Below are 22541 nucleotides of genomic sequence, written 5' to 3'. Positions count from 1 at the left end.
CCGTCTCCTCCTCACCCAATGCACGTGTATACACATGCGTGCACACACACACACTCACTCTCACACTCCTCCCACGTGGACTCCTATATAAGACTTCTTCCTATAGGAGATGGGGCTAAAACAGATGAGTTCTAGAGATTCTCAGATATTTTCCTTGAAAAGCCCATAGGAGTCAGAGTTTTGAGCAGAATCGCTCTTGGGGGAACAACAACAACAAAAAAAAAAAAAACACAAAAAATCCTCTGGGGCTCTGAATAAGAGAAGGATTGCCTTTCTTTGTACATTTGCCTTCTGCTGGGTGTATTGATTTTTCCTGAGCTCTATCAATTTGGGTGGCAAAGTAAAGATTAAATGGTTCAGATGTCTGCCCACAGCAGCAGATTTTGCTCAAAAAAAAAAAAAAAATCATCTCGGGGCGCCTGGGTGGCTCATTCGGTTAAGCGGCTGCCTTCGGCTCAGGTCATAATCCCAGGGTCCTGGGATCAAGCCCCACATCGGGCTCCCTGCTCGGCGGGGAGCCTTCTTCTCCCTGTCCCTCTGCCTGCCTCTCTGCCTACTTGTTCTCTCTCTGTATCTCTCTGCCAAATAAATAAATAAAATCTTTAAAAAAATTTCATCTCATGTTCATTCATATACTGGAAGCAGCTTATGCCTTTGCTTTCAGGAAAAAACCAGGGAGGTGAATGGAGGGGCGAGCAAAGCCATGTGTCTACTTAGAGATACGAAAGAGGTTGAGGGATGTCTTCCCTGGAGGGCTCTGGCCTTTGTGTCATAGAAGAAGGAAGAGTGAAGGTGGTGTCTGAAAATGCGATGCGTATATGAATTTTCCTGCTTTTGGCCATGTATTTTTAACAGTTAACCCCAAACCATGAGTCAGGTTTTTCAAATGAGCACTTTGTCTCCAAATGTTTGTCTCAGGGTGGAAATGGCTAATAATGCAGTCAGAACTCTTGTGGGACATCTTGGGAATATTGGAGGGGACGGGATATTATCCTGCTTTTTGTCACCCAATTCTGATTTGTCACGTATGGATCTTTTTTCTCTGTTAATATTTTATGAAGTGAAACAAAAATCTTTCAGGAGGTAACTTACTGATAACGCAGATCATTACTGTTTCCTACCTGCCTTGGTCAAAAGAAGATAATTACTGGGAAAATAAGGAGGGAAATCAGTTTCTTTGCTGAGATCTTAAAAATCGTATGTGCTTAGGGTGCCATTCGGGGACCCGAGCAAGGTTTCAAAACCTAAATTAAGATCAGAATGATTTTATTCCCTCCAAGGCCGTGAGGTGGATGGAGCATAATACTTCCATAATTCGTGGCCCTCTTTTCTCCTTTCAGTTCAGACTGAGCTCAAGCATCCTCTTAACAGCACTGTTCATTTACTTGCTGCATTGATCCATTTGGTTCCTTGCATACGGTCTCAGTAGGGAAGCAACTTTATTTTCTCACCATCGCCTTTGTGCAGGCTCTGTCATTCACCTTTCCCTGTCCTTGGATGACTTACCTTAGCTTTCTGGGCACTTTCAAGTATGAACTAATAGCCTCCTTTTCAGGGGTTCAGTTCAGTCCAGTCAAAACTCCAGCATCTCATCTGATTCAAATCTCCCCCAGACCAAAGCATGGTAGAGCCATAAAGAGAAGGGTTTGGGCTTTATTTCTCTTCATACTTGCTTGGCTTTCCCCTTCCTCTTCTCCCACTCCCTGTGCTGCTACTGGTTCCTCCAGGGTTGGAAGGAGGTGTAACAGTGGAACAGAAAAGGAAGGGAAGGGGACAAAGGATTTTATGTGACCAATGCTGTTGAAGCTGGAGTTCATGGCCTTTATACTGCAGGTGGCCACATGCTGCCCATTTCTCTCACTGCCAGTGGGGAACCCCACCTCACTACTCCCAGACAGGGATGATGCACTCTCCGGCTGGCCATCTATGAGTCCCCTTTAGCACCTAGAAGCAATGCCACACCACGCCAGCCCCTGTTGGAGTTACCACCTGCATGCAGTTGTTTTGAGAAGAGTCCTTTCAAGACATTCTAGCCCCTTCTGAGTTGCCCACTTAGGCTAAGGGAAAACTCAAATCTTTGCCCCACCGAACTCCGGAAGTTACAACTTGCCGGCAACAAAATCCTTTCTCTCCACTCTGCCCCCACAGGTCCCTACAGACGTCTTGCTTCTAGATGTATACAGCCAAGAGCCAGGCACCAGCCTCTGTACCCCGCAAACCCCAATTATCAGTGATTAAGTTCTCCCAAGAAACCTGAGCACCCTCCCCTCTTGAGGCCCAGGGCAATTGAAGAATTCAGGAATTTCTGCAAGCGTGGGTCAGGGTGAGGTTGGAGGGTGGTTTCCCTCCTCCACTCTCTCCACGCCTGGTTCCTTTAAGCCTCTTCTCTTGGATCAAAATAAGAAAGGGGAAGCTATCCCTTGCCCTCTCCTTGGGGTGGGGGGTGGGGGTGTCAAAAGAAAACCCACGACGGGTTAGCTCTGGGACACCTGTCTTCAAAGAGACTCTGTCTACGATCTCTCCGATCCTTTCTTTGACCTTATATATTCAGGCTGGAGGGCAGAGGTGGGATCAGTCTGGTGGGGTTGGCTTAGACCTCAGGGTTGCCACAATGAAGTGTGTGCTACAGGGGTGGTCTGGTACCACAGAGTAGCGGTACTTGTCCCCCATCGCTTTTGGCACTGAATTCTTAGCAGAGATTAGGAGACATCCCACTTTGTGCTCATTTCTTACATTTCTGTCATCTCTGAAAGCTGTATAAAAAGACTAGAGCCTGACTCTACTATAGTGAAACTTACCCAAACCCTTAGAACTAAAGATCCACGAAGACGAGTGTTGGGTTCGTAGATGGTAGACGGGGCAAGCACGCATGGTGACCTCCCGATTTGGGTGCTGTCTCCTCATGGCAGCAACAGACCAGTGGGGTTTTCCAGCTGGCCTGTTTCATCAGACGGCACTTCCCCCCTCACCCAGGAGACAACATGACACGGATGTAGACGTCACAACTAGAACACAAGCACGGCCGACAAGGCCAAGTCCCAGCTGAGTCAAAGGATGCCTTGGCATCGGAGCCAAGCCGAGGGCCATTTTTGTGGAATGCGGGGTAGCCAGACTGTTTGAAAATAAAAGTCCAGGAACTGCCCTCAAAGTTTTTTTTTCCTAATTCAAGGGAAAATGGCTGCCTAAAAGGGACCCCTGGTTGCACATGAACCGTTGAGCAAACCTACAGTGGGCCGCTACATAAAGGGAAGCAAGTAATCATGTGCTGTCACTGCCGGCATGATCCCAGATGGGGCCTTTGGCTGGCATCACTGAGATTTTGATCTTTCGACAGAATTGGAAATTGTTTGTTTTTTCCCCTAGAAGCTGCAGCCTCTTCGTGTATAATCCAGAATTAGGGAAGGATAGACTGGCTCCACGAGTCTGCGTATGGCTAAGCAACAATGACCAGGGGACTCGTACTGAACTTCTCAATGTTTAATTGTATGGAGAACTCATGGCCCCTTCATAGACTCTTTCATTTACAGTTAAAAGTTTGAATACTTACAAATCTTTGTGGCCTGCAGGATCCCCCCAAAGATTTGATTAATTATAGGATTGGTACATCTAGGGTCCACCAATACCTAGTTTCGTCCTACTGAAAAGATCAGATAAATTGCCTCTCCCAGGTATTCTGGAGGCCCTAGAACCCTGGGCCTCATTGAACTGGGCAGGAACATTCTCATAATACCAAGCACGAGAGACATAACTTCCCAAGAATTCCAGGCCCGCTTCTTCATTCCCCTTGAAAAGGTGCACAAAACGGTGCCTGCATTCACCCAAACATCTGCTCTTCTTCCTCAGCGTCAGTCATACCCAATGATACTGAGCCTGGGCTGGGTGTCGTTCCTCCAGCCTGGCGTCCTGGGGCAGACACCTGGTGATTTCTGAGTCATCCCCACCCCTTCAGCTGAGATAGCCAGCTACCTTTTGTTTCCCAGTGAGAAACAATCTTACTCAGATTGTTGGTAAATAGTATCCGACTTTGGCAACAACTGAATGATGGGGGCGGGGGGGGGGGGGCGGGCGGTAAGCAGCTGAATGTGGTCTAGTCTAGTGACTCCAGAGGAGACTTGGTGTCAGCAGTCCTGGTCTCAGCACCAGCAGCCTCTCTGACTCACTGTGGGCACATCGCATTGTGTTTGCTGGATGGTTTTGGGATCAGAAATGTGACTTTGGCTCCCTTGTGCATGAGCTGTTAATGAAGCACTTTACTGGCAAATTCAGGGATTAAAATAGCATCCACACAGCGGGTGAGTAACTGGCCTTTAAAGAAGACTGTCAGATATCTGTCAACGGTGAGGAAGATGGGTTCCTAATGGGACGGGGCGTGAGACATTTCTGTAAGCCCAGTTGCCGTGCACTCCGCAAGTATTATGAATGACTCCAAGTGGATTGTGACGTCTTCTGGATTCACCGAGAATCTCCCAGATGTCTCGGAGGTGCTCCTCACCCTCGGTGGAGTGAGTTCCCCCTTTGTGGCTGCGTCAGTTTGGGTCCTCCAGGAAGAAGACCCTAAGCTTGGACTGGGTGAGAAAGAGATTTATCGGCCGTGAAGGATAAGGAGGAGAGAGCTGGAGTCACTGGGGCCCAGGTCAATGTATCTGTTAGGCATAGTAGCCACAGTGCCTAGGGGCCATGACATTTTTAGGGATCCATGAGAATGTTTTCATCTTATTTATTCTAAAATCGAAAGAAAAAAAATGAATGTGCTAATAACAAATAAAATAATCAGTCCAGCCTAAATTATGTTCATCTTTATACCAACACGGTCATAAAATAGAATGCTTAATATTTTTTAAGGAGGCATGGACCCACAATGGACAAAGGGCCTAGGGCCCACAAAAGTCGTAACGTGGCACTGGCTAGGGAGGGCCTCCAGCACGGCAGAGAAGGCTGACACCTGGGAGGGAAAGGCCAGGCTGCGGGGGGGAGGGGGTTGCCTGAAGAGCCCCCGTCAGGCGGAAGGGCCCCGCTCTGCTAATCCTGCTCTGCCTAGTCACCAGCTGAGAACAGCCCAGTGTACTTGCCCTTGGCACAAGCACCGATGTGGGTCCAGAGGTGAGGCAGCTAGAAGCTGTCAGCCAGCCATGCTCCCTGCAGCAAGTTCACCTGAAGGGGGGTCAGATGCCACCTCCGTGGCCCCCACAATGAAGAACCAAGGAAACAAAATATTAGATCTCTCCTCTCCCCAGGCCCACCCCCCACACACATCTTGGAAAGGGATTCTGTTTCATTGGAAGACAGGTTACAAAGAGCATTCAACACTCCCTCTCTGCCTCTGACACAAGAGGTCTCGGTGAGCAAAGGGGTGTTACGGAGGCTGACTGGTCGCATGTGTTCTCTGTTAGTAAAGTATTCTGGGGGGGCTGCCTGCCCCTCTTCCCCCTGCAGTGCTCCTGTGGGCACTGGAGCTTGGGGGGCAGGGGGGAGGCATGGCCTTCCTTCCGGTTCAGAGTTTCTCTGATTCTGTTCAGTCTGACATTCTGATTTGTCTTTTAAAATCCCTTGCCAGAGTCAGCAAAGTGAGAGCCCCTCAGCTGTTTCCAGCCTGCAGATATGCTTATTTGGCAGAGACAGAGTTTAAAAAATTGCGGTGGTAGGTGTTACGGGTTGAACTGTATTTCCTCCAAACCATATGTTGAAGTCCTAACCGCCCCCCCCTCCCCGTACTTCAGAATGTGACCTTATTTGGCAGTAGGGTTGTTGCAGATGTGATTAGTTAAGATGAGGTCATACCGAAGTAGGTCCCTAATCCAATATGACTAGTGTCGTTATAAAAGTCGGGGAGGCGGATTTAGACACAGAGAAAGACCTGTACAAAGGGAGAACACCATGTGAATATGAAGGAAGAGCTTTATTAGCCAAGGAAGGCCAAAAATTGCCAGCAAACCACCAGATGATAGGAGGGAGCTTTGGAACAGATTCTCCTTCACGGTCCTTGGAACAAGGAACCAATCCCGCTGACACCTTGATCTGGGACCTCTAGCATCCTGAGCTGGGGAGAAAGAATCAATTTCAGTTGTTTAAGCCACCTAGTTTGTGGTACTTCGTTATAGCAACCCTAGCAAACTCAGATAGGGGGTATCATTTTGAAATAGATAGGTTGGCTATGAAAATTTAGATTTTGGGCTTCAGTGGGAAAAGCCTGAGGCGCCGGGCTGGATGTCAGGGCACCAGCTGGGAGCAGCGGGTTGGATACACTCAGTCCTGAGCTAGAGAGTGCAGCCCATGACGGGTGGGGACTGCCACTCTGGGCCACCCGCTGGTGGTGGCAGCTCGGAATGTGGGCTCAACACAACCCGATATTCCCATGTTTCCAGAGAAGCTTGATTGCTGTTGCTCATTGCTGATGAAATATGATTTCAGATGCTGGCAACGAATGCATCCCTCGATTTCCTCCCAGGACCCACTCCGCCTCAGTGGTATACTTGATCAGGTTGGACCCTCTGGTCATCTGAGTTTGTGATCTCTATTCATTCACGGTTGCATGTCTTGTCTAACTATAAGAGAAATTATAGTTAAACAAGGGAGATGATTCAGGGGGGTCGAACATTTTGCTGCCAGGAGAAAGCAAGCCTTGATTTACCCACCTCTCCCCTCTGCCATCTGAGGTGAGGACCTTTCTGAGACTATCTGTGCTTTAAATAACCATGTGCTGTGCCAGACGCAAAGCAAGTGTCCGGTGTATGCAGGTATGTGGTCTTCCTAATACCCTTACTGCTAGTGTGCTGAGGATACAAGGAGTTGTTACTAATCAGGCACCGTGCAATAAAACAAAGATATTAAGCTGTAATTGTTCTGAACTTACAAATAGAAAGGTCATTCTATCGAGGCTACAATACAGTCCTCCATCACTGCAGCTTTAATTGCCAATAATGACAACGACCCTTTACACAAAACAGACAATGGGGAAGGCATGGTACCAGAATCATTAATGACATTTCTTTAGTTCATTGTAATTGCGTTAGGCAGTTACAATGTGCCAAGCCCACGCTAAGCATGTCACATGCATAATCTCATGTAATGCTCGAACTAGCCCCGGGAGGGAAGTATTTGGTTCTCCCTATAGAGATTAGAGGACATTGAAGGCCAGAGATATTCAGTAACTTGCTTGAGGTCCCAGCAGGACTTGACCTCAGGTCTCTACAATGCCAAATCCAGGCTCCCCCCATTCTGGCCTCCTGGTTCCTCTCTTTCACCAAAATGCCTCTAACAGAGGTCAGCCTCCGGGCCCAGAGCCCACCAAGGCCTCGCCAAGAGCGGTGTCCCAAGTCCAACCTCCCAAATCCCAACCGTGGCTACATGTTCTGTTAAAGAGGCAAAGCTTGTCATCCAGTTTGAAGTCAAAAATCTAAGTTTTGCTCAAAGAAGACTCGCTGACTTTTTGTGTATATTGTAAAGATGTACAGGAAGGTAGGTCCCTCTGTGCCCCTTTAGGAACAGATGGTATCCTTGGTATGTTCTTGGAAATCCTGTAACTCACAGAAGGCCTGGGAGAAGGGGGGGGCCTCCTGGGGTCATGTTCTGTTTCTTTCCACAGCTGCGTTCAGCTTGTGAAAATTTCAGTACTTTGTATATGTGTATTTTACTTTAACCACAAGTGAGGCAAAGAGAACGGACAGTTCTTGGCTTGGATTTAGCAGAGCACCTTTGAACTCCTCACAGCCCCCTTCCAGCCCCAATACCCGTGGACCCCTGGCCAAACGTCTTGTGGCCGTAACTCCTCCACATCCTTGCCACCCCTCCCCCTGGATTGTGTTGAAATCAATCCCAGCATCACACTGTGTCACCTGCAACCACCCCCCTCCCAGCCCGTCTTACACGGCATGTCCTGTCCATGTGATTTTCAGGCCACTACATGTACGTGGACTCGGTGTACGTCAAGCACTTCCAGGAGGTGGCGCAGCTCATCTCCCCGATGACCACGGCCCCCATGTCCGGCTGCCTGTCGTTTTATTACCAACTCCAGCAGGGGAATGACAATAGCTTCTCCCTCTATACTCGGGATGGGGCCGGCCTTTACGAGGAAATCTGGAAAATGGACCAGCCAGGGAATGCTGCCTGGAATCTGGCTGAGGTGGAGTTCAGCGCGCCGTACCCCATGGAGGTAGGTATGGAGGCAGGTGCGCCCTGGCCTCACCACTGTGCGTTGTGCGGGGATGCTGCCGACTCGCTCGTCTGCGGATCGGGAGACACCGGGCCACACTGCTCCGTTCTTCTCTGTTGTGTGTCCATCTTCATCTTCCCTTTCCTTCCCTGGGCCCCCTCCGTTTCTCCCTCTTCCTTTCTTATTCCTGAATCTTTCTGCTTTCTACCAAGACTGTTTTCCCTAAGGACAAATAGGGAAAATCCAGTCCATCAATGACATTTCTTGGGCGCACGTGCCCTCTCAACCCACACTGTGGTCATGACTTCAAAAGAGAGGAAGGCCCTCTAGGGTGAAACCCACCCTTGAACTTCCATTCCTGAGAGCAGGGATGAACCTTTCTCTTACTTGAAGGAAGAGACTTTCTAGAGATAGAAAAGAAGAAGAAGAGGAAAAAAAAAAAGCCAACTTATTTTCTTCTTTCCTCCTTTACAGTATAAATAATGTCCTCAGTATTAGAAAGATTTATCATTGTGGCCCCAGTTTGAAACAAGGCTGGGTGCTCTAGTTTTAAAACTTTTTGTAGTTACATGAGTGATAAATATCCAGTGCAGAAGAATGAGAAAACCAGGAAAGCAAAACAAACTCAAACCACCCAGGCTGAGCCTGCAAGGATGAGAACACTAACATTTTGGTGTTCGTCATTGCGGGCCTATTTTCTAAGCACGTATGTTAATACATATCTCTTTTTATGTGTGTATTCCAGTACTTACAACAAACCAAAGTAGATAAAATTATCCCCACATTGCAGATAAGGAAGGAGGAAAAAGAGAGCCCAAGCAGTTTGCTATTTTTTATCTAGGTCATACAGCTGGTGAGTGCCAGGCACTTAGGAAAGTCCAGGACTCAAATCTGACCTAGAGCTGAAGGCAGAGGCCCAGCTCTGTCTGAGGACCCCAGAGGACCCCTAGAATCAGTGGGTGCAACATTGTGGTTGCAGATTTGGAGCTATACATAGAGTCTTAGTTACCACAGGTTTGTTAACATCCGCTAGTTTGTGCTTTGTGCCTTTGGTAATAGCTCCTATAGTTCCCATTAGAGCGCAAAAGAGGTGGATTCTTCTCTGCATGCTTCTGGGTGGTGTCATCTGCTCACCTGATGTGGGGCTTCGGAGAGTGTTTGCATTGGATTGGTCGGTGACATGTTCTGTCTACTGAAGACAGGCCTGCCACTCCCCATACTCCCTTCAGGTCCCCTCCTGCCCCCCTCCCCAGCTCCAGAGAGAGCACCATGCCTTTTGCAGGCCATGCGCTCTTTCCTATCCCCAAGTCTGACGAGGCCTTGGTTTGCTCTTGCAGCCCAGTGGAAAATTTTCTGAGTTTAGGTGATAAGGAGGAAAAGAAATGCACATACTGTTTCAGAAATGTTTCCTTCTATTAAAGTCATATGAGTCACACACGCAGCGATGACAGTCTCTTTGCAAACTCCTTCCATCTGACCACAAACTCCCTGGGCAGCATTTGTATGAGTGAGACTTTGCTGAATTTTCTTTTATATCAGTGCTTGAAAAGTTGCAATTCTGGACACTACCCCACTTCAATACGTATTCCTTTGCTTCCCTTGTGCATGCTTTTGCTCCAGCAATCTGACTCACGATGCCGCTACTGGAAATTGCCGCCAAAGGAACTAAATACTCTGCAGAACCCAGGGAATTTAATGTCACCGTATTCTCAAATGAATTTTAAAAAGGAAAGCAAACATCTAAGACCCCCTTTTCCGAACAAGAGGGAACAGGCTGGCACATGGGCTGTGATTTAAAAATTCTGATTAGAAGCATTCTCACCCCACCTACTCAGTAAGATCAAGCTCTGCCACTCACTTGATCAGCGAGCACCCTGAAAGTGAAACGCCGGGGACCTGTGCTGTGTTTGTGGGCTCCGTTGCCCCTTCTCACTTGTCCGCTTCTGTCCCCTTTGTTCCTAGCCTCCCCCCTCACCTTTGCCAGCAACAAATCTCCGGGGCCCTTCTTAGATTTTGCAGAATCCAAGTGTCTATAGGACCATTGTTGTTAAGCTGAACTGGACCATCTCCTCCACACCCTTATTTTCAAAACCGGAGACACTAAGACCTGGAGGAGGGAAGGAACCTGCTCGAGCTAATTAGCAGCTAAGTAGGCTCAAACCCGAATATGGGTTGAAGAGGGGGACAACCTGGAGAAATCTGCATGAATTTAGTACAGAGCTCAGGATGCACCTGACTCCATGCTAGGGGCTTTATATATATGTACCTCATCTCATTTAATCTCAATAGTCCTACAAGGTAGGGGTTATTATACCTGTTTTATAAATAACAAAGGCAAAGCCTTAAGAGGGTTAGCAAGGTATTCAAGGTCACCTAGCTAGTGACAGAAATGGGATTTGAACTCTAGTCTGTCTGCCTCCAAGACACCCTTCTCTTTAGAAGAGGTTTGAAAACTAGACACCTAGGGGTCAGACCTTGCCCACAGTGATTTGCCTGGCTGCTAGAGCGGTGGGTTGTGTGTCCCTTGTTTTTCCGCGTTCATTTTAGTGTTTGAATAAATCGCCAACACTGAAAAATCCAAAGATTTCCAATAAAAATCTAGAGATCCAGTCCTCTTGATGATTTGGTACGTCCAGACACATGAGGCCTGAACTCCCACGTGTCAGCAATTGAGGAAGCTGAGTAGCAGGCTCCCCTTAAGACCAGGCTTGGGTTCCCCACTTCAGGACCGTCTGCACCCTGTCCTGCTGTATCACACCAAGCTCATGTCATGCATTCATGTCTTCTGTCTGGCCTGACTTTCAACACCTGCCAACACTGCATCTTCTCGTGTTAATTCATTAGAGTGGGCTGCACACTGGGGCCGTTTTCCCACCATGCTCCTCACTGTGTGCAGAGCTGTGCGCACCCCTCCCGATCCCCATGGGCACAGGCAGAAGGTAGTCAATTGACCGTCAGGGTGCAAGCCGGTGGCAGAGCAGGGAGAAACACGAAAGGGTTGAACTCAACAACCTCATGTTCTTTCTGACCATTTGGATGTACGTGGACATGCTAAAATGCTGACATCCATACCTAGAATTTGGTGGCTGATTTCGCCTTAGCAGACAGGTTATCCTCTTTGATTCTGCATCTTTGTCCAGAACCCTCACAGAGAATTTCTTTTTTATTTTTTTAAGATTTTATTTATTTATTTGACTGAGAGAGACAGCAAGAGAGGGAACACAAGCAGGGGAGTGGGAGAGGGAGAAGCAGACTCCTGGCTGAGCAGGGAGCCCGGCATGGGGCTCGATCCCAGGACCCTGGGATCATGACCTGAGCTGAAGGCAAACGTTTAACGACTGAGCCACGCAGGTGCCCCTCAAAGAATTTCATGTGTGAAAAAGGGAAAGAACCCTTCAGGGTCTTAGTTCTCTGTGAAGGGCAGTTGGAGAGCCTGGCCTGCTTTCAGCAGGGAGCCTATTGTTTCTTCAATTGACGGTCATCATGCAAATTGTCGAGTCTGTGGTTCTGTCAGAGAGTGATATACACACAAGTGAGGGGAAAAATCCACCGATAAAATACAACTTAGGGCTTAGTATTCCCTCCCCCTTCAAGAAACTGTAGATCAAGTCGGGAGCTGCCCTAGATTTAGGAACATGATTCCTAATCACTTACAACTTGCCATCACCTGGCTTGCCGGCCACATCATTTTAAATCATAATTAAGAGGGGACCCTGGATGACTCAGTCCATTGAGGGTCCAACTCTTGGTTTAAGCTCAGGTCATGAGATCGAACCCCATGTCAGGCTACACGCTCAGCGTGGAGCGTGCTTGGGATTCACTCTCTCTCTCTCAAATAAATAAATCTTTTTAAAAATCCATAAATCATAGCTAAGAGCTCTGAAGCCTGACAGAAAATATGTAAACCTGTAACAATCCGACATCTTTCCCTGCAGGTTATTTTTGAAGTTGCTTTCAATGGTCCTAAAGGAGGATATGTTGCTCTGGATGACATTTCTTTCTCTCCTGTTCACTGCCAGAATCAGACAGGTAAGCATTCTCTTTCTCTTCTGGCTCACAACTGGAATTTTCCTTTCTTGGTAGATGCCTGGGGTCAGGACTTGATTTAATTCTTTCTAATTTTCTCACCTCTCCTGTTAACTCCTCCTTTACAAAATTATTTAATCGAATAGTCATTTTTCTGCTACATTATGCTTTTTTCCCCCCTCACAGAGTGAATTTGAATTTTTTGACACCACAGGGCCAGTTGTCTTGTGTTAAGGAGCTTTGGCCGTCCCTACCTACTAGGTAATGAAAACTGAAGAATACGAACACATTCCCTCCCCATCTTCCTCTTTAAAGGATATCTTAGATCCATACACAGGTGGCTGAGTAGGTGGAAAAAACTCAAACTCTACCAAGCAGAATGATAAAAACTCTTTCTAATTTTATGTACCCAAGACCTATAAATGTCTCCATTGTTTAAAGATGCTAATATTTGGTACATCATCTCTATGAGAGTTTATGATATTTATATCATGGACTTAATTTAATTTCTCTTTCTAAGTAAATCCTCAAATTCTTTTATCCTGGCCAATTTTGTAATTTCCATAAACTTGGTGTTTGGAAAAGAGAGGAAATTCTTACTTTCTGGGAAGACAAGTAAGCAAATCAATTCAAAGTAAATTAGAAAACAAATGTCCTAGGGGCATATGGGTGGCTCAGTCGGTTAAGCGTCTGCCTTCAGCTCAGGTCATGGATATCAGGGTCATCAGATCAAGCCGCGTGCTCAGCAAGGAGTCTGCTTCTCTCTCCCCCCAGACTCCCCCACCAGCTCATGCTCTCTCTCACTATCTCCCTCTCTCTCAAATAAATATTAAAAAAAAAAAAAGAAATGAGAAGACAACAAATGATCTAGAATAAGAAGGATGACACTGTATTCATGATAACCCAGATAAATGCAATTGACCTTACCTTTTAGTGTTTTTTTTTTTTTTTTTGAGAGGCCCCAGGGAGACAGTGGTTGTCCCATCTTATTAATGAGCCCTCATTCTGAGTTTTTAGAGCATGGGAAGTAAATTTTTGAACCTGGTGCTTATAGTCTGACTTTCACTTAAGATAAAATTGGTGTCTAATTTCATATAGCTTCAGATGTATTCTACAAGCAAGGGGACTGAGAAAGATAATATTTTCTACTTGAGCTAAAGTGTTACCCCCAAGTTAGAGAGAAACACTCTAATGTGCTAAAACCAAATATTATTTTTTACTAATTCCAATTTTAAAAAAGAAAAAAAAGCTAGTGAAACAGAACCAGACTAGATATGTGTATTTACATATTTTCATTGAAATGATTTAATCCAAACTGTAACCCCAAGATTCAGAGTCTCTAAATTAGAACACAGAAACCAACATTAATTTGCTTCTCAAAAATCTGACTGCTCCCTTATCTCATCAGCTAATATTTCAGTGATGTTAATAGTAATTTCACAACCTCTTTATCATTATTTTTGGAAAGTTTCTCCTCTTTGTCACTAGGCATTTACATTGAACTTTTCTATTTCCAAGTTATTCATAGGGGAGAAGAGGTGTTTATTCAGTATCTGCATGGGGTAGACAACGGGGTGAAGAGCCAGGTGGGAGGTCACAGCATCTACCAACCACCTTACAAGTGATGTTTGGAAGCACTCTCCCTTATTTAAAAAGATACGGAATCTGTGGGAGCGCTTTCCCAATGACTGGTGAAAAGAAAAGAAAGATTCCAGCAAAACAAGGACTATTTGTCTGCAAAATTCAGCCCACATACAGACCCTTTCTCTGCAGGGACCACCAACAATTCACATTTTCACGTAATTAGGTTAGCCGCTCCACACTGGTTTTTAGAACTTCCCCACCTGGCAACTTTGCTTTGAAATGGTTTGATTGTGTGATCCTAGTGTTATGCTCCTGAGCCAGAACTTTGGGTTCACATCCCTACTCTGCCACTTACCAACTGGGTGACCTTGGGCATGTTAACCTCTCTGAGATTCTGTTTCCACATTTGTGGGACGACGTTAGAAGAATCTGTTCTGCACAGTTGGGAAGATGAGTGTATGTCCGTGAAGGCCTTAGCAGAGTATGGAACACAGAAAATGCTTGGCCATGAGGCTTCATGTTATTTACTTAAGTTTCAAAATATGCCTGTCCCTTCGCTGGGGACCAGAGAGTCAGATTGAAACTGAAGAGAACCAGCAAAGGGCACCACCTTGGTGAAGGGATGAGCAGTAGCCTGCTTGATGCCTTTCCTTCAGCAGCTGTGGGCCAGATTCTGAGTCTTAGATGCTGAGCCCTCCGTTTTTCATACTTCATCTCACATTTCACAAATAGTTTATGCCCTTCTGTTTCATAACAGGTGCCAACATTTTTTTTTCCTTATCTTGGTTAGCTCCAGACCTGTTGTCTCTGCTTTTCCCAGCTGGATCTAGCATTTTCTTCCCTCATCTCCCCAAGAAGGCTGAGACAGGAATTACTTCAACATATGAAGCGTCTCATTCCCACCATCTGGTTGGGCTTAGAGTTAATCCAGGTTCCCAGACCTGGGACCCATCATAGAGTCACAGGTGTTAAATACCAGTGTCATGTGACTCCCCAAGTATTCCCCCGGGATGCTGCCAGAGGACAGTGACACCTCCCCACTCCACCTGCTTGAGGTAGGGCACTTCCCTTTCCAAGCCTCTTCCACCCACGACCTCCCCGTCCACCACCACGTTTGGCCCAGCACCTAGATTGTAGGAGTAAGCTCTCCTTCTAGGCTGTAAATCCTTGAATGGCTGACAGGTGAATCCATGCACTTGTAGAGATCCTGTCTTAATGCCCAACCCCAAACTGAGAGCTCCCACTGCTATGCCATCCTCAGGCCCAATCTCCTCTCAGGGCCTCGGTCCAGCCCACCCCCAGGCCAGGGACTGGAAGGGTCCTGACACTCATGGATTCATGGATATACCCCTCAAAGGATGTCTGCCTGGGCCTAAATCCCAGTTATGCCTATTCCCTAACAACACACTGTCCGTTTGATGTCTGATTGGAAACCTGGCTCCGGATGTTGCCTTGGTTACAGCTATAGTTGCCTTAGCTCAGACCTCAAGTGTCTCCATAGCCTGGTCAGCGGCCCAGCCCCTGCTCCAGCAAGACTGCTCCGTCTGGCGCCAGGTCCCACTCACTCTGTCTCCAAGCCAGCTTTGAGCGGTCTCAGCCTGCTTTTGGGCTGGCTTGTGCTAAAATAAAACCCCTGTGCTAGTTTAGCAGCCTACAGAGCACGCGGCACCCTGCTGTCGCAAGTGCTACAGGGGCCGAGGATTGAAGAGGCTGCTGATGAGCGTCTAGATCTCTGGGGTTGTTGCGGAATCCATCTCCATGAACTTCAGGATGAGAAATGCTGCCAAAGAGTCTTCTCAAAGGCAGCACCCTCCATCTGATTAGAGTATCTTCAAAGCTTCTCATTTCTAAAAAGTTCAAATGTCAGAAAGCAAGTAATTAACTACATCTTACATTGTGATGCTTTTTGGTACCTTGTTCAAAGGGCCTTTCTCCGCCCCTCCCTTTTTTTTTCTGATCAACTGATGTTCAAAGGCTTCCAACTGCCTCTGATTCCTCCCTGCGCTTCAAACAGGTCATTAGCGCTCAACCGTCATGGCCGCTTGGCCCAGATGCTCTGAAACAAGCCTTAAGCAAAAGCTTTCCATCCACCCCCGATCTCTGGTGAGCTCATTTTGGGTCACAAACAGGCCCTCTGGCCCCGTCTTCAGGAATTAGACACTGTCTCATAGCAGAAGCAGCACTCTGGGTGAAAAATGCTTTTGAGATTTTCTTTTTATCAGACCTTCTCAGGACCCCAGACAAATCCATTTCGAGGACCAGGTATTTAGCAAAGGACTATAATCACATTCTCAGAAACATCTTTTCTGCATGACTCAGTTTGTCACCATGGATAGAACTGAGTCTTGCTTCCTTTTAAGTTTTAATACCACCTCTCGCCTCTCCTGCACACCTTATGGATGGGTTATGGTTCTTTTGTGGCCGCCTGGGGGTATATTCCTTGGGATATATCCCTGATGAGTGATTTCACTGACCTGCCGTTCTCTTTGCGAATGGCTTTTGGGAGCCAGACGGCCATCTGTAGATTGTGGGTTTTCATCTACTTTTTCATTACCAGGTAGCAGAGGGGTAACTAAGACTGGAGACCAGTATGGGGTTTCTCCTGGTTGCAAATATACATTAGGGGGGTTGGTGTCAAAGGAGGCTTGTCTTTATGACAGCATATTCATTTTTCGAAGACTTCATCTTCATAGCTTAAAGATACTCCCTGGTGCTCCCAGAGCCAGGCACAGCAATGTGTGGGTGAACCTACTAGCCTTAGAGCACTAAGAAGGCTCTTCATTTCCTTTTCTCCTCTCTGGTTCATCAGGGTGCTCGCTTTGTACACTTGCAAGTCCCTGTCACCTGAGATACATTCGGGATTCAATTATATAGGAACATTTTGTTCCTATTCTTTTTTTGTTTTTTTAAGGTGATGTTGGTCACTTTTTTTTTTAATTTAGTATATTTGTATCATTTTCAACTCAGACAGAATTTGCAAGAATACTATAAAGAACTCTCCTAGACTCTTCACTCAGATCTACAGATTGTTAACATTTTGCCACATTTGCCTTATCAACCATGTAAGAGTAAGTTGCAGACATTATGCCCCTTTACCCCTAAATACTTCAGTGTGTATTTTCTAAAACCAAGCACATTTTCCACATGCTATCAGATAATTATAAAGTTCAGGAAATTTGGTACTGATACAATATTATCAACTAATCCATGGCTTACATGCTAATTTCACCAGTTGTCCCAATACTGTCTTTTATGGCTCTTTGTTTTCTTGGACCAAGAGTGAATCTCAGGTGCTTTATAGCATTTAGTTGTCATGCCTCTTTCATCCCCTTTAATCTGGGCCAGCTCCTCAGCCCACTTGACTGTTTTCTTGCTTTGGAAATTGAGGAATTGAGAGTATAGTGAGTTTTTGTCCATAAACATCTCCCTGTTTCATCAGGTCACTGCTTCCAGAACTCAAATGTTTCTCTGGAGGTGATTTCCCAGTTATTCAAAACAGTGCCCTCTTTATCTGGCCCTAAAAGCTTAGACTAGTCTATGTCAGCATGCGGAACAGATCACAGTTGGCTACAGTGAATGTGTCCCAAACTGTGGCAGTCACATCCCCTCTGGACTCAGACAATCTGAACAGTGAGATTTACAATCACTTGTTGCTGTTCCATGTTATTCTCAAAAGAGCAGACACCTTTTATGTTCCATTCCCTCCAGGCAATCCGGAATGAGGTGGTATTTATAGACCAGGGTAAATGATACCAGAACTCAGCAAAAGCCAAAATAATAGCAGCATGGGTGATGAAATTGGTGTGACTTTTTGAACAGTGTGATTTATACTGAGCAATGATTTTCTTCAAGCAGATTGGCTCTTACTACTAATGTCAATTATAAATAGATAGCGGCTGTGCTGGTGACACAGAGATTGATCAACAAAGGAAAATTATTTCTGGAAAATATTATTTCTAAAATACCTGTCTTAGAGAAAAATTAAAAATTCCTTAAAATCTTTACCTTTTTCCCTCTCTTCAATTTTCTATGAATGTGAAGAAGGATGTGAGTATTGCTCCCAGTCTTTACATTATGAAAGGAAATTTCTTTTGAAGTCTGATACTTCTTTATTTTTTATAGAGAGTATGAACAGAGCTCCTTCCCTCCATCCCTTAAGGGAGGAAAAGAACAATTTTCCTGTCATGCTGAGATGTTATTTTGATGCTAACCTGTCAGCATGCCATTAGGGTAAAAATATTTTGTTGTGCTTTATTTATTCAGTCTCCCTGGCACAAATGTGTATGTATTTGTCAACCAGTTGATGTAGTCCTTTGAGACCCTTGGGTCTGGCGCTTTAACTTCGGTTCTCCTTTGTTCAGAGCTTCCTTTCAGTGCCGTGGAAGCCAGTTGCAATTTTGAGGAAGATCTCTGCAATTTTTATCAAGATAAAGAAGGTCCAGGCTGGACCCGGGTGAAAGTAAAACCAAACATGTATCGGACCGGAGACCACACATCAGGCATCGGTAAATCAGGAGTCTGTGCATGTGGGGACTGGGGTGGGGGTAGTATTCATGCTCCATCTGCTATTCTTACTCCACATCACTCAAGATGGCCACTTTAAAAAAAAGGCAACTGTAAAGAAGTAAAAACGATTGGTAATCTTGTGTTTGGCCATTAAAAAAAAAAGGCATTTAAGTTGCTATGCTAGCACGACTGTCTGCCAGTTCTTTAAACAGCCAAACCTTTGGAAATTATCTCACTCTTCCCTTTAGATAGAGCAGTGCCTTTAAAGAGCTATTAGATTCCAATTACATGAAACATCCAGAAGAGGCAAATCCATAGAGACAGAAAGCCAATTCTTGGTGGCCAGGGGCTAGGGAGTTACTGTTTAATGAGTATAGAGTTTCCTTTTGGGGTGATGAAAATATTTTGGAGCTGGATAGTGGTGATGGTTGCCCAGCACTGTAAATGTACTAAATGCCACTGAATTGTATACTTTAAAGTGGTTAAAATGGTAAATTTTATGTTATGTGTATTTTACTCAATGAAAAATATTTTGTGAGGCAATAAAAGCTATAAAAACTATTGGAAGATGTTGGGGGGGGCACTTGATGGTTATGTCTGCAAGGAACTGTAAGAAACGAGTTTGACCTCCCCTGTATAAGGATTACCTACCTAATCACTTGGATGGCATCCCCTGTGAAGCCCACTCCCGTAGATTCATCTGCAAAGAGCTTGTTTTTAAGGGTTAGTGTCTTATTCATTTATGTAATGGCTATTTATACCCTGGGCACCGGGGTGTGCTTACCATACACTAAGGAAACTTATGTTTCAGACCACCTTACTTGCACAGGCCCTGGGAAGGGCCTTGAAAGGGGCCCTTGCAATTTTATACCTGTAATCATGAATTCTTTTCTTAGAGGTGGCTTAACTTGTAGAAATACAGACAGTACAAAAACCTATAGTCATCGGCCAAACTAACTCCTGGGGGATATGCTAGTGAACAAATCAGGTCCTGCCCTCACTGGCTAACAATCATTTCAACGGGCAAGAGAAATGTTAGACAAATATATACACAAATAAACTTAGAATTACACATTGTGGCACGTGCTATGGAAGAAATGAAGAGTGGGCTCTGAGAGAGAATAAGGGAGAGATCCTGGGAAGGCTTTTCTGGGGGGAGAGAGTATTAGCTGGGAGAGTGGGAGGAATCCAGGCAGAGGGAACAGCATCTGTGAAGGTCTTGAGTATGGAAAGAGCTGGACAACCCAAGCAATGAGAAGGTTAGTGTCGCTGCACCATGGGCAGGAGATTGGAGGAATATGGAGTTAGGACATACACCGTGGGTGTGGCAGGCCAGCGTGAGCTTTTGGGATTTTTTTTTTTTTATAGAGGAAATGAGAAACCATCAAAAGGTTTTAAGTAAAAGAAGAGTAGAATTAAATTCAGATTTCAAAAATGTTGTTCCGGCTGTATATGGCCACCCATGTTAGTCTGCTCGGGTGGCCAAAACAAAGTATCACAGACTGGGTGCCCTGAAAAGCAGAAATGCATTTTTTTCACAGTTCTGGAGCTGGAAGCCCAAGATCGAGATGCTGTCAGGGTTGATTTCTGGTGAGACCTCTCTTTCTGCATTGTGGCACCTTCTCATTGAGTCCTCATGACCTTTACTCTATGTGTACCAGTGAAGAGAGAGAGCTCTCTGGTGTCTCTTCCTCTTCTTATAAGGACATCAGTTCTACGGGATTAAGGTCCCACCCTTATAACCTCATTTAATTACCTCCTTAAAGGCCCAATCTCCAAATAAAGTTGCATTGGAAATTAGGGTCTCAACCAATGGATCTGGGAGGGACACAACTCAGTCCATATCACCACTCATGTGAAATAACCCAAGAACCTTTTGCCGGATGAATTAAATCATTGGGTAGAACCAAACTAAACACAAAGACTGAGACAATCAAAGGAAAATGGATGGGGGAGGAGCATAAAAAGGAAAGAAAGAAAAGTAGGTATTATTTTCATCTTTTTTACCCAGGCTTTCTAGGATGCATGGATCTGTTTTAAGTTTACCATGGGGGTGGTGGAGGAGCAGGTGGGAGAGGAGGTTCTTGACATTATGTTTCTTTTTTCTTATTTAAAAGAAATAGATTTTTTTATTTATTTGACAGAGAGAGACACAGGGAGAGAGGGAACACAAGCAGGGGGAGTGGGGAAAAGAAATAAGTATTCTTCCTTGGACCCTTTTCTTGCACAGAGAGGGTACTTGAGAGATCTTTTCTGGTCGAATGGCAGACTGAAACAAAATAGATTTGGGGGAACCACACAATTCAGTCCATAACAATACTCCTGTGAAATAACCAAAATTCCAAGGACTGCCAGATCAGCCTGTGCTCTCTATCTCCGCTGGTCGCTGCAGAGATAAGAAGGAAAAATCTGCTCTGGGCCTAACGTTCACTAGGACCCAGTACTAAGTACTCAATCTGTGTCACCTGATTCACCCAGGCATCTGGAGCCCCAACACGATTTCATCCCTTTTGTTTCATGAGAAATACAAACCCTAACTGATGACTGGCTTCTGAGCATATGCAGCTGGGAATCTATACTGGTTTATGAAGTTTACTTAGAACTGGAGAAGTTTTATCGGTGATAGAGTCACAGGATATAATCTATCACTTAAGCCACAGATACTACAAAATGCGTTCTGTCATTTAAAGCCTATAGGAATAGCCGCCATTGGCAAATCCCACTACTTTTAACCAAATTTTCCCACTTGACCATCTGGGCTAGAGGATTTAAGTTTGTCGTTGCTGATAGCTTGAATGTTTTGCCTGTTCGCAGGGTACTACTTGCTGGCCAACACAAAGTTTACATCTCAGCCTGGCTACATCGGAAGGCTCTACGGTCCCTCCCTGCCAGGAAACTTGCAGTATTGTCTACGTTTTTATTATGCCATCTATGGGTTTTTAAAAATGAGTGACACCCTGGCAGTTTATATCTTTGAAGAGAACCACGTAGTTCAAGAGAAAATTTGGTCTGTGCTGGAGTCTCCAAGGGGTGTTTGGATGCAAGCTGAAATCACCTTCAAGAAACCCATGCCTTCCAAGGTATAGTATTGCCAGCGCAACACTTTGATACTTTGTTCCTCTTGGGTTTCTGGGCCGGGTTAGTGAATTTCCGTTTAATTATTTTCAACTGGAGATGTTTTATTTTTCTTCTGACAGCCCCAGCCTACACTCTACCGGAGCCATGAACAAGTTATATTATCTACAGGTTGTTTTCAGTTTTCTGTGTCTCAGAATAATGGCCACCTAGAGTGTTTGCTTGTTTATTTCTTAGATTCCCTGAGAATAGACCAAAGACAGAGAATGCATGAAGAGTCCAAGTTCAATAGCTAAACTTTAATTTGAAGCCCCAATTATCTCTCTCTCAATCTGTCACACACACAAAGACACACTCGCGCCCACAGGCACATAGGAATACTAATTACTTTACTGTAATTTATAATACTAAATTACTTTAAAAGGGTGAAATCAGAAGCCTGGTTTTACATTGAGGTTTTAAGGTCAACAACTTGGGTTAACAAGGTAGAGAAGCTCAGTAAAAAATGAGAGCCAACCCAAACGGAGAGAATTTATGTAAGGGTACCATCAGCAGCTGATTTTTATAACAATGAGAATACAAAGAGCTCTTCACTGCAAGGGGAATATAAAAGAAAACTATAATCTCCCAAGTTTAACAACTCCTAAACTTAAGGAAGGTTTACCGAAATAATAAATTCTGTCAACTACAACCCAAATATGAAACCAGTATGGGAAAATCCGTTTTGTTTCAGCCCATCATTCAACCAGAAAATGTCTTTCAAGTATTCGCTCTGAGCAAGAATGGGCTCAAAAAAGGATAAGAAAGGTCCCTTTCTTCAAACAGATGAAACATACAATGGGAGCTCAAAAAATACTGTTGAATGAATGGATCAATCAGTTGATCATGTTTGTTAACCAGGAATTAACTCAAAGTCCAGGCTCCCTAGGGTAGGATACAAACCTGGAAGAGTAGTAGAACCTTCTTTACAAATGTTAATGGCTTGAGCTTCTCTTACTTATAGCCATCCAGACGGAATATAACTTCATCCATCTATAATTTCCTGCTAAAGAAATTTGGCACACCATTCCCGTCATAATGATGCTTGGTTACTTTTATTCCATTGCAGTACCCACCAGGGCATGATTAAATTTTCACAGTGATTAATCAAAGATCTTTGAAAATCTTTACAAAGTTCTTTTCCATTGCTAATAGCAGCAAG

The 22541-nt window shown here is 45.1% G+C and overlaps 1 protein-coding gene across 1 annotated transcript in view; it reads left to right on the top strand.

The window, feature by feature from the left end:
- MAMDC2 (MAM domain containing 2) overlaps nt 1-22541 on the top strand; it is a 137583-nt gene that overhangs the window by 72562 nt on the left and 42480 nt on the right. The window contains exons 6-9 of the mRNA XM_027616383.1: nt 7893-8149; nt 12085-12178; nt 18121-18264; nt 21080-21345. Of these exons, the coding sequence (XP_027472184.1) occupies nt 7893-8149; nt 12085-12178; nt 18121-18264; nt 21080-21345 (761 nt within the window). The remainder of the gene's footprint in view (nt 1-7892; nt 8150-12084; nt 12179-18120; nt 18265-21079; nt 21346-22541) is intronic.

This window comes from Zalophus californianus, chromosome 13, assembly GCF_009762305.2.
Source record: "Zalophus californianus isolate mZalCal1 chromosome 13, mZalCal1.pri.v2, whole genome shotgun sequence".
NCBI classification, from domain to species: domain Eukaryota; kingdom Metazoa; phylum Chordata; class Mammalia; order Carnivora; family Otariidae; genus Zalophus; species Zalophus californianus.
Note: the sequence above shows the minus strand (reverse complement) of the source record. Positions and strands in the feature narration are given on the sequence as shown.